This window comes from Hakea prostrata, chromosome 3, assembly GCF_041222555.1.
Source record: "Hakea prostrata isolate BN-2017 chromosome 3, UWA_Hpros_2, whole genome shotgun sequence".
Taxonomy (NCBI): Eukaryota; Viridiplantae; Streptophyta; class Magnoliopsida; order Proteales; family Proteaceae; genus Hakea; species Hakea prostrata.
The window spans coordinates 74,221,315-74,233,959 of NC_142602.1; the positions used below are offsets into that span (position 1 = coordinate 74,221,315).

General features: G+C 37.0%; 2 protein-coding genes across 2 annotated transcripts; both read right to left on the minus strand.

Annotated features, from left to right (window-relative positions):
• Positions 1-1,507: 1,507 nt before the first annotated feature.
• LOC149023062 (F-box protein CPR1-like) lies at positions 1,508-2,755 on the minus strand. The gene has a single exon (XM_089147755.1). The coding sequence runs from the start codon at positions 2,753-2,755 to the stop codon at positions 1,508-1,510; it is 1,248 nt and encodes a 415-aa protein (XP_089003881.1).
• A 795-nt stretch (positions 2,756-3,550) lies between these two features.
• On the minus strand, positions 3,551-12,285 carry LOC149023063 (F-box protein CPR1-like). Its single transcript, XM_089147756.1, has 2 exons — positions 11,155-12,285; positions 3,551-3,796 (listed from the first exon to the last, which is right to left on the minus strand). Exons 1-2 carry the CDS (start codon positions 12,283-12,285, stop codon positions 3,551-3,553), a joined length of 1,377 nt encoding a protein of 458 aa, XP_089003882.1.
• Between the last annotated feature and the right edge of the window lie 360 nt (positions 12,286-12,645).

Here is a 12,645-nt window from a genome sequence, read left to right on the forward strand (position 1 = left end):
GAGATTTAGGTATCCAATTTACTTTTGCATGTCTTATTGTGGTTGTGGATTATGTAATATGTAAAATATTTAGGACAAATACTTACACTTCCGATTGGAGAACCTGATTTCATCACTTTTGAGTTTCTTGCCCAGTTGTCTAGGCGACTAGGTGACCGAGGCACTGGAGAAATGCAGTATCTAACTCTAATACAGAATTGATAATTTTATGTGCTTACATACAACATAGAAACAAATCAATGCAATATGATATAATTATGCTAGAGATGACCTAAGGGTACATCTGGTTGCTATCTATTGTGGGGCTATTTTCTGTTTGAATATGAATTTACTAATTTCATCTGGATTCTGTAACAATCATCCCACAATTGTTGATAGCCAGTTTTATGCTTGAGTGCACTGATTTGGGTATAGGTATATATATAAGATATGGGTATAGGTATATATTTACATATATAAGCATTAATATGGGTATAGGTAACACAAACATATACTTCTACCAAACCCTTAGATGTCACTCCTATAGTTTCAATGTTTTTTCGTCCCGTTCCAAGCATATGGGTGGCCATTATTGTAGGTATCTTCCACCGTCACATAAAACTGGGCCCTTTTTATAACTATTTGTTTGGCAACAGTGGTATTGATGCAGCCCCAATTCAATGAGGGCTACTTCTTCCAAGATCATTTTTAATAGAACCAATTCATATGGGACCAAGAAAGAGTTTCTTGAAATGTCTGCTTTACGGTATATCAGTGCTTTTTCCTCAACTGGTTCCTAAAAACTCTGTTCTAGCTCCCTGGTTGGGATTTGGTTTGTTTGATGGGAGATAGAAGGATACCTAGGGTATGAAGGATACCTTGGCCATCCCATTGGAGGCTAATCAATTGCTTGATATGGGATCAAAACTTAGGGGAATGGGATAAAATTTGGAAGGAACTTATATTTTGATCTTTAGAGTAATCTTTTCAAGTTTTAATGATTTTGGATGAGTGGTCTGGGAAATATTGGAGCTCTTGATTTTGGAGGGAAGTTATGGTGATAATAACAAAGATGAGCAGATCCAGGGTCTGGCTGGTCAGATGGGGCTGAAATTGAGACAGAAGGTCATTAGGGTTTGGTGGATCAGATTGGCAAAATTCTAAAATTAATTTAGAACTAAAATAAGGGCTAAAATGCCCAAATACCCTTATAAAGAGGTTTGGCCAGCTTAAGGTGGCTTCTTGGAGCCATCCTCCCCAATTGAGCTTTCGTCCCAAGGGGCCCTTGTGTTCACATCACTAATGCTCCCATTCTCATCCTTTATTTAGAATGTTTAAACTTAACGTTGATTGATTTCATTACAACTCTAGATGGTTGCAACTTGCAAGAATAGAATAATCATTCATAAGAAGTTTTGAGATGAAACCATAATTAATAAGAACAAGAGTGCAAACACACAAAGAAATTATGTGAACAATGATACATTAGCCTGAAATGTATATCTTATATACAGGATTACCTATATCTCTACCTTCTTCTTTTCTTATCTGCTCCATCTTTCATATCATCGGATACGAGACTCCCAATGCATATTGTGTTCCACCTGTCTTGACCCCTAAGAATACTTGCCCTTATCTTATGGGGATCATAAAGAACCAGTTCTACTGAATCCCCATCATTGTATTTACTTGTCTGAAATACAACGTCACCCTTCCTTGAATAGCATATTGGAACGACGTAATTGTTAAAATACCCTAACGCCAATTTGTCCTGGATCAAGAACTTTTTCTCCCAAGAGTTCTTCACCCCATAATCCTTCATCACCCAAAGCTCGATATGGGGCGTGAAACAGTGGACGCAAAGTTGAAGTTTTTCTCCTATAACGCCAACGGTCATGGTCCGGTAATTTTTCACAAGATCAGGCAGTGGCACCTCCCGGTATCTATCATTGATGATGTCAATAGAAACAATCACAGTGGATGTGGATGCGGATGTGGAAACAATAGTGTTGGGCTCTGAAACCCAATGAAAAGCCGAATTTGTAAAAACTCCAACTTGGTGCTGGACTCGAAATAAGGGGATGTCCTCGATTCTTCTCCATGAGTTGCAACTACTAGAATACACCTTGACCTCGAAACCAATGTAGTTTTCATAGTCATCACCACGTTCGGTGAACTGTAAAACCCTTATCACCTTGTAATCTTCGGCAATAGGGTCGTAACCAAATCCATAAGCAGTGAGATAGGCACTGTTACTATTACTGGGAAAATCTGGATTCGAACACGGCAACTTCCTGTGCCTCCTTGTAGATGGATTTACAAGGAATGTGGGTAAGTCAACTTCGAAACCAGTGGAGGCTATGCTGTCAAACATATATACCAAACCATTACAAGAAACAAATATGTAGTCTATCACAGGAACCGGGAACGGAGTATCAAATTCTACTCCAACCGCCGCTTCTCCTTCTTGTTCACAATCATCTAAGTCTATAGAAACCATTCTTACTGCCTCATTCTCCATGAGTCTGAATCTTTCGTATGGTATGACAGAGACGATGCTTCGGTTGTTCATTGTTGCAATGGATCGGGTGAGGTGCATTGTAACGAAATCAGGATGGTCTATTAGGGCACACCAAGATTTGGATACGCACCTAAACCTCAGAAGAAACTTCACCGGAAGCTTTGAGAGCAGGTCGAAGATGATATCCTCTGGGAGATTGTTGGTTACCTTTGCATCTTCTTCTCGTATCTTCTTATTCTTCCCATCGTCTGCCATCACTAGAGACTAATACGCCTGCAAAACAAGCAAATTGAATGGAGGAGGGGCAACTAATTTATTCCTCGATTATAATTTATAACCGCTATTGAGTTTTAAAAGATCATTTTTTTTTTCGAAACCCTAATTTAACGATTTTTTTTTTAAAGGTGAGTTTCCCGGTTATACCAACAATTTCAAAAAATCAGATTTGAAAACCCTAATTTAAAAGATTTGAATTGTAATTCAGAACTTCAAATTGATTGGAAAGATATAGGAATATAGAACTGAATATGTAATTTACCAAAAAAAAAAAAAAAACATAATATATAATAAGGAATAATTACTGTTGTTTTCTGCAATATAGTAAAATTACAAATTTACTTACTATTTTTTTTCAAATTTATCCAACCTTCTATGTTGTATGTTTTTTATTTTTTATTATTGTCCATTTATGATTAAAAAACCTTCATTAACTAATGGGATGGTGTCTTTTTGTTTTCTAAAACCTAACCCGAACGGTTAAAATGGGTTAGGTTAGTATTAAGGTCAAAACCTAACCCGAATGGTTAAAACCAAACCAAATCGGCCCGTTATAGCCCAAACTTGTCCGAACCAAAGCATAATGGGCTGTGTTTGAGTTGAACAACCTCAGGCCGCACTGGTTCGGTCTGGTCTGGGCCATCCCATGTGTGACCCGCTAGCCTGACGTTTGCCTGAAACCAGTCCAAACCCGAACCAGCCCGTTAAACTAAAAATAAATAAATAAAAGAACGAAGAAGAATATTAAAATTTAGATTAAGTAGGAAAACCTACCTAGGTTGAGCGAGTTTGAGCATGCATATTGGGAGATGGAGCAGCAATAGAACCATTGGAGACGTAGGCCACCAAGAGAAAATAAGGGATGGAATCAACCGTCTGAATGGAAAGCCAATGAGCCAGGAAAGGCAACTGAACCTCAGGATCAGGAGAAGAAGCAAGAAGATTGGCGACACAAGAGCACAAAGAAACAACTTCTCGCAAGAAACAAGAACCACCTTCAAGACCTGAAATCAAGTTTTCCTGTGGAAGAAACACAAGGGAGGGATCATTAGAAACAGCCACAACAAGCGAAGGACGCACTGCCTTAGGATAATTTTGAGAATCAGAAGAGGATAAAAAATTGACAATGTATCTTCTTGGATCATGAAAGCAGATGAGAATAAAATGAATCACTCTATAGAACCACAAAACAAAAGCAACCAATGTACGCATTCTATCATGCTTCAAGGTGAAAATATGATTCACGCATACAGTGAACAAATTACATTATTATTATTTTTTTTTTTTTTTTTGAACAAATTACATTATTTGGCTCATAGTAACCAACCTTTTACCTACCCATAACTTTGCTTATTACTTTGCATTCTTGCAAGAGTTATGTGTGGACATTGGAGCCACAATTTTTATCTCTTAGTGTAGGTTCCTCCCTACAATTGGTATTATTTGAACAATGCCTTTGATGCTATTATATATATATATATATATATATATATATATATATATATATATATATATATATATATATCGCCAATTGTTCTCATTATTGGATGGTTCTTTTAATAAAAAGAATTAAAGTTTTTTTTTTTTAAAATGATGTTGATTATCTCCTGGGTCACTAGGTGAATTTCTCTCAATGTTTATTGGCGTCTGCTATTGCTACTTGGGTTCGAGCTGATGGAACTTTAATATATGTTATTGTAGGTCTACAAGTTGGAGCCTTTGATTTATATGCTCTAGCTTGAGGGAGTGTTGAGAATTGTGCAAGTCTTAGTGCATAAGGTTGGGAGCTACAGTCTTAATTGCCCAAGTTTCTTTTCTATTTTGGAGAAGCAGCATTGGTGCTTTGGAGAATCAGAGCTTCTATTTAAGTTTAATTTTTATTTTCAGTTTGTTACTATTTTTCATACTTTCTATTTTGGGTAAAATATTTGGTTAGTTTATTATGTCATTTACATGTAATTTTGTTTCTTTATTTAAAGGACAAGGTTACTTGCCTCTTCAAGTTGTAATTTGAGTTTGAAGGCTATAAATACACGAGCCCACAATTCTTGGAAGTTAATCCAGAATCGCAGGCTGTTGTTGTTCTCTCTTATTCTCCTCCTACTTTCTCTTCTTCCTTGCTTGCTTCTTCAGTTCGGCTACTATCATTCTTAGAGCTTGATTTCTAACATCTTGAAATCAGATGGTCAGAATAGGGTCAAATTGGGACCTAAGGTCACTAAGGTTGAGGGGATGATGCTCATAAAGTTTGGGATAGATCTAACAGTTAGATTGGTTTATATTTGACCTTGAAATTTGGGTCCCAAGAAAAGTCCAAAAATTCAAGAAATTAAAAAAGAAAGGTATGATGGATGGGGGGATGTAGAGGCAAGGCTAGGGATGGGGTTGGGGTTGGGGCTGATGTTCATTTGGATATGGTTAAAAACTGTTGTTATGGTTGAATTGCTGTTGGAATTGAAGAACACTTGCTGAAATTGAAGGAGTTCTCACACAACCGTCATGCCTTCCCAAGAAGCCAATAAATTTTGGATAAAATTGGGATCTAAGGTCAATAAGGTTGAGGGGATGATGCCTATAAAGTTTGGGATAGATCTATCTGTTAGATTGGTGTAAATCTAATCTTGAAATTTGGGTCTCAAGATAAGTCAAAAAATTCAAGAAAACAAAAAAAAAAAGGTACGATGGATGGGGAAAGTAGAGAGAAGGCTAGGGAAGGGGTTGGGGATGATGTTCACTTGGAGATGGTTAAAGACTATTGTTATGGTTGAATTACTATTGGAATTGAAGAACACTTGCTAAAATTGAAGAAGTTCTCACACAACCGTCGTGCCTTCCCAAGAAGCCACGACATGACTTGCCTTCAAACTCATATTTAATTTCATGTAATTCGTCTCAAATATTACATGGCTAGAAGCTTTATTTATAGCCTCAAAATAAAGACAGAAAAAAACTTCAGGTTTGAAAACCAACTGGCACTCTAATTGGCCTATCCAAAACTATCTCAACTACTCTTGACTAAGATTTTGACTCAAACAATAAAATTTCAGTAACTAACTCTATAGGACTTCAATTCAAATTCTAAGAGTAGATATGGAGTCTTAAAAATAAGGAAAATAAAGTGGACTCATATTGTGGGATCCGAAACTAATTGGGAATTTCACCTAGACAAAGACTCTTTAACCTGCAAAATAATAATCAGAAAAAAATAAAACAAAAATATGTCGAAAGTAAACTACATGCTAGATTTGATGGGACCCTTACCTAATTGTCACAATTTTGAGCAAAATTATTAAGATACCCATGGATCAAATTACGAGTTCTTGGGGGCCGCGGAGGGAGCGGTATTTTTCCTATATTCTGCCTTTTCTTGATTGCAATCCTAGTTTGTTGACCTAAAACCAAGAAACTTCATAACTTCTCAACCAACTGTCAAAATTCAAGCAAATTTGGAGGACAAACTCAGTCATGAGTTCCCCATTCTATCAAAATTTTAACCTATTTTGAGACCTCCGAATCCTTAAAATCCATCATTACATTTACTTTTGTTGCACCCTTAAACAAGAGACCTTCTGTTACCTTTGAACTGTAACCTGACCTAATCTATTGCACCTTAAACCTTTTGAATCTTCCATTTAATCATCTGCATTAGTAGCCATAGGGAAGAGCCCGGCCGTTTGAGGATATATCACACCTCAAAATCCTTCGTACGCACCTAACTTGTTTAAGTTTGGCTTTAAAGTTAGTTCTGATCAAGATCTTGGTTAGCTGGCCCTTAGTTACCTGAGGCTACACCATGAGCTAGCTGTTCCATCTTCAACTAAATGGGCCAGACTTATCTCCCATCATTGATATTTCTCCAAACAGAAAGGTCCAGATCACTTTGTAGACACATCAAGTAGTGCAGTGGGTACCCTTCAATGCTTTTGTGGAGAATGAGAATGATAAATGAGGTTGTGCCATTATAGGTGCCATTGAGCACGTAATGTTTTCAACAAGAGAGTTCAGCCTACTGCTGAGGCACTTAACTGCTGAGGAACGCAACCCTGACTGAACCCCATGACCTGGTTTACAGTTGATGCTGATCCACCACCAATTTGTGCTTATTTTCCCTTACTATTCCCCCCCCCCCCCCAGCCACGCGCGGGGGGAGGGAGAAAAAAAATCCTGCCCGCCGAAAAAAGAAAGGATTTCGGCCAACCTTTTTTTTTTTTTTTTCTGGGGGGGGGGCGGGACTCTTCGGCCCCCCCCCCGCGGGCCCCCCGGGAGAGAGATTTTGTGGGGGAAGAAAGGGTTTTTTTTTTCCCCCCCCCGCGGCGGGAAAAAAGGAAATGGTTGTTTTTTTCAAGATAATTCGTTTTCAAAATACCGTCTCAAGCCTAGGATTAATTGGGTTATATAGGTTATGGACCTCTAATTCCACAGGCGCATTTGTATCGGGCCTTGAATAGGGTACCAAGGCTGAGTACAAAAATAGCTTAACCATTTTTCAAGTTTTAGAGTTTCAACTGGTTCAAATAAGTTAGAATTAGTTGTGTCAAATTTTAAGTAGCATATGTGAGTCATTTCATAGTGTGTTATTAGGAATTCCCAGGTAACTGATATCTTACTGTTTATAATTAAGGCTGTAAAAAATTTAACTGAGTATTTATGATGTACAGGAGACCAAAATTTTGGTTGCAAATTGGACAAAAATGTATATCGTAGGACATGTCACTTTGATAACCTATGAGATCAAATCTTTCATGAAACTTATACCTTGTTCACATGTATTTCCTTGGGCTTCCAGATCAAGCAACATCTACATGTTTATTCTCGGATATGTTTCTTGATTTTTTTTTATTTCTGGAGACATCCCCACATGAAAAGGATCATTTGGCGAAGCTTCTGAAGCAATTGATGCTGAATATGGCCCCGCCATTGCATGGTATAGTTGGAGGAAAACCCACCAAAAGCACAGATGTTCCAACAATCTTAGGATCTGGTTACTCTTAGAACCAGAAGACCAAAGGCACAGTATAGACAGACCAATAACAAAATCAAGGAGAAACAAATATATAAAGTATACCTTATGTCAGAATCACTTACCCAAATGTAGTAGAAGAGGCAAAGGAAAATCAGCACGAACTCGAACAGGGTGAGTTGAGGTGTACGTACAGTACTTTTCCTTAAGGTATTTGAACGCCCCCTTTGATGCAGACTAGGTTTAACCTTGACGTTCTCACCTCCAAGATACAACAACTTCTAGATATGAAGGCTAGCACTCCAACAAATACTACTTGCTAAGGAGATACGAAAGTAGTACACAGCACAGGAATGAAGAAAACAAAAACGGAAATTTTTCTAACTCTAGAATACGAATTTCTGTTTTTTTCACCAAAATCAGAGTAACTCCTTTGTTCAGAGCTTCACCTCTATTTATAGGTTCGTATGGACACCTTTAGAGAGTTGTGACTGTATGATCAGTCACATCCCTACTGCAAAACTCAAAACCGGGTTTTTTGGATCCACGCCACCCACATGGTCCATTTAATCTGTAGTATTATTATTTGGTGGTTGGGCCGCCCCCCCCCCCCCCCCCCCCCCCCCGGCGCCCCCCGTGCTGCCCGTGATCCACACTTAGCTCTCTACCGGCATACACCCCGCTTAGGATCTATGTATGTATATATAAACCATATAATCGTTAGCTCCATCCGATGTGGGACTAAACACATATGATAAATTAAATTACCTAATATATATGCCGAATTGCAAAAACCCTTTAAGATTGGAATCTATATATCCAGAAGAGTCCTATAGAGTAAGAATTAAACAAGAGTCCTAAAACAAAACTAGGGAGATAGAGTTTTAATGTTTTGAAACTTAACTAAATAGTATATTATAGGGATAATTATTGTTGCCCTCTAGTACTCTGATTTTATTACTACTTTATCCCCTCTACTTTTTAAAATTACTAATCCAACCTTTAACTTTGTCTAAAATTAATAATGCCCCCTTCCAATAAGCTCAGTTAGTTTACTGATGATGTGGCATCTATATATTTTTCCAAAAACCCAAAAATAACCCTACAATTATCTCTTTACTAATTTACTCTTTTGCAAGTTATAATACTATCCTTAATTAACTATGGAGAAAAATTAACTTTAAATTAATTTTTCTTTTCTAAAAAGAAACTACCAATAAAGAAAAAACTTGATTTTTCTTCTCTAAAAAGAAATCGCCGAATAATGGAAATATGTGATTAAATAAAACTTAAAATAGAAACTAAAATATTAGAAATATCAAATGCAATTCAAAGTTGAAAATTGAAAACCTCCTAATATATGCTAACCATTGTACAAAGTGTGTCGTCCCACCAAAGCCAAAATTTATTGTAAAATATAAGATTTTAAGGATATAATTGACATTCAGTATAGTTTCTAAAAATGAGGGTAATGTCATATCTTTTAACTTCTTAATTTTAATGAAAGACAAAATAGACATTACATATTTGACGTTAACAACAACTTAACACCGTTAGAAGTGAGGGGGCCAACAGTAATTTTATAAAGAAAGAGGTTTGATTAGTAATAAAACCAAAGTACAAGGGGCAATAGTAATTACCCTATATTATATTATAATATTATTTTATTTTAAAACAAAAAATCCAACAGTTACTTCTCACTTCTGGAACGTATGTGAGATTTAGGTTATCCAATTTACTTTTGCATGTCTTATTGTGGTTGTGGATTATGTAATATGTAAAATATATAGGACAACTACTTCCACTTCCGATTGGAGAACCTGATTTCATCACTTTGAGTTTATTGCCCAGTTGTCTAGGCGACTAGGTGACCGAGGCACTGGAGAAATGCAGTATCTAACTCTAATACAGAATTGATAATTTTATGTGCTCACATACAACATAGAAACAAATCAATGCAATATGAAATAATTATGCTAGAGATGACCTAAGGGTACATCTGGATGCTATCTATTGTGGTGCTATTTTCTGTTTGAATATGAATTTGCTAATTTCATCTGGATTCTGTAACAATTATCCCACAATTGTTGATAGCCAGTTTTATGCTTGAATGCATTGATTTGAGTATAGGTGTATATATATATATATATATAAGATATGGGTATAGGTATATATTTACATATACAAGCATTAATATGGGTATAGGTAACACATAAACATATACTTCTACCAAACCCTTAGATGTCACTCCTATACTTTCAATGTTCCTTCGTCCTGTTCCAAGCACATGGGCGGCCATTATTGTAGGTATCTTCCACCGTCACATAAAACTGGGCCCTTTTTATAACTATTTTTTTGGCAACAGTGGTATTGATGCAGCCCCTCTTCAATGAGAGCTACTTCTTCCAAGATCATTTTTAATAGAATCAACTCATATGGGACCAAGAAAGAGTTTCTTGAAATGTTTGCTTTACAGTATATTAGTGCTTGTTCCTCAACTGGTTCCTAAAACCTCTGTTCTAGCTCCCTGGTTGGGATTTGGTTTGTTTGATGGGAGATAGAAGGATACCTAGGGTATGAAGGATACCTTGGCCATCCCATTGGAGGCTAAGCAATTGCTTGATATGGGATCAAAACTTTGGGGAATGGGATAAAATTTGAAAGGAACTTATATTTTGATCTTTAGAGTAATCTTTTCAAGTTTTAATGATTTTGGATGATTGGTCTGGGAAATATTGGAGCTCTTGATTTTGGAGGGAAGTTCGGTGATAATAACAAAGATGAGCAGATCTAGGGTTTGGCTGGTCAGATGGGGCTGAAACTGAGACAGAAGGTCATTAGGGTTTGGGGGGTCGGATTGGCAAAATTCTAAAATTAATTTAGAACTAAAATAAGGGCTAAAATGCCCAAATACCCTTATAAAGAGGTTTGGCCAGCTTAAGGCGGCTTCTTGGAGCCATCCTCCCCACTTGAGCTTTCGTCCCAAGGGGTCCTTGTGTTCACATCACTAATGCTCCCGTTCTTATCCTTTATTTAGAATGTTTAAACTTTAACGTTGATTGATTTCATTACAACTCTAGATGGTTGCAACTTGCAAGAATGGAATAATCATTCATAAGAATTTCTGATATGAAACCATAATTAATAAGAACAAGAGTGCAAACACACAAAGAAATTATGTGAATAATTCCAGAAAGGATACATTAGCCTGAAATTAATGCATATCTTATCTACAGGATTACCTATATATATATATATATATATATATTGGGTAATTACAGGATTACCACCTATATCACTACCTTCTTTTTTTCTTATCTGCTCCATCTTTCATATCAAGGGATACGAGACTCCCAATGCATACTGTGTTCCACTTCCACTTCCACCTGTCTTGACCCCTAAGAATACTTGCCCTTACCTTATGGGGATCATAAAGAACCAGTGCTACTGAATCCCCATCATTATATCTTCTGGTCTCAAATACAACTTCACCCTTCCTTGAATAGCATATTGGAACGACGTAATTGTTAAAATACCCTAACACCAATTTGTCCTGGATCAAGAACTTTTTCTCCCAAGAGTTCCTCACCCCATAATCCTTCATCACCCAAAGCTCGATATGGAGCGTGAATAAGTCATAGAGGACGCAAAGTTGAAGTTTTTCTCCTATAAGCCCAACGGTCACGGTCCAGTAATTTTTCACAAGATCAGGCAGTGGCAGCTCCCGGTATCTATCATTGATGATGTCAATAGAAACAATCACAGTGGATGTGGAAACAGTGTTGGGCTCTGAAACCCAATGAAAAGCCGAATTTGTAAAAACTCCAACTTCGTGCTGGACTCCAAATGAGGGGATGTCCTCGATTCTTCTCCACGAGTTGCTACTACTAGAATACTCCTTGACCTCGAAACCAAGGTAGTTTACATAGTCATCACCATGATCGGTGAACTCTAAAACCCTTATCACCTTGTAATCTTCGGCAATAGGGTCGTAACCAAATCCATAAGCAGTGAGATAGGCACTGTTACTATTACTGGGAAAATCTGGATTCGAACACGGCAACTTCCTGTGCCTCCTTGTAGATGGATTTACAAGGAATGTGGGTAAGTCAACTTCGAATCCAGTGGAGGCTATGCTGTCAAACATATATACCAAACCATTACAAGAAACAAATATGTAGTCTATCACAGGAACCGGGAACGGAGTATCAAATTCTACTCCAACCGCCGCTTCTCCTTCTTGTTCACAATCATCTAAGTCTATAGAAACCATTCTTACTGCCTCATTCTCCATGAGTCTGAATCTTTCGTATGGTATGACAGAGACGATGCTTCGGTTGTTCATTGTTGCAATGGATCGGGTGAGGTGCATTGTAACGAAATCAGGATGGTCTATTAGGGCACACCAAGATTTGGATACGCACCTAAACCTCAGAAGAAACTTCACCGGAAGCTTTGAGAGCAGGTCGAAGATGATATCCTCTGGGAGATTGTTGGTTACCTTTGCATCTTCTTCTCGTATCTTCTTATTCTTCCCGTCGTCTGCCATCACTAGAGACTAATACGCCTGCAAAACAAGCAAATTGAATGGAGGAGGGGCAACTAATTTATTCCTTGATTATAATTTATAACCGCTATTGAGTTTTAAAAGATCATTTTTTCTTTTTTCGAAACCCTAATTTAACGATTTTTTTTTTGAAAGGTGAGTTTCCCGGTTATACTAACAATTTCAAAAAATCAGATTTGAAAATCCTAATTTAAAAGATTTGAATTGTAATTCAGAACTTCAAATTGATTGGAAAGATATAGGAATATAGAACTGAATATGTAATTTACCAAAAAAAAACATAATATATAATAAGGAATAATTACTGTTGTTTTCTGCAATATAGTAAAATTACAAATTTAC

Excerpts from the sequence above, each read along its gene's own strand:
- LOC149023063 (XM_089147756.1), bottom strand. The coding sequence starts at position 12,285 with ATGGCAGACGACGGGAAGAATAAGAAGATACGAGAAGAAGATGCAAAG. Across the intron at positions 3,797-11,154 it reads TTCTTTATGATCCCCATAAG|GAAAACTTGATTTCAGGTCT; the intron begins GTAAGGGCAAGT and ends TTTCTTCCACAG.
- LOC149023062 (XM_089147755.1), bottom strand. The coding sequence starts at position 2,755 with ATGGCAGACGATGGGAAGAATAAGAAGATACGAGAAGAAGATGCAAAG.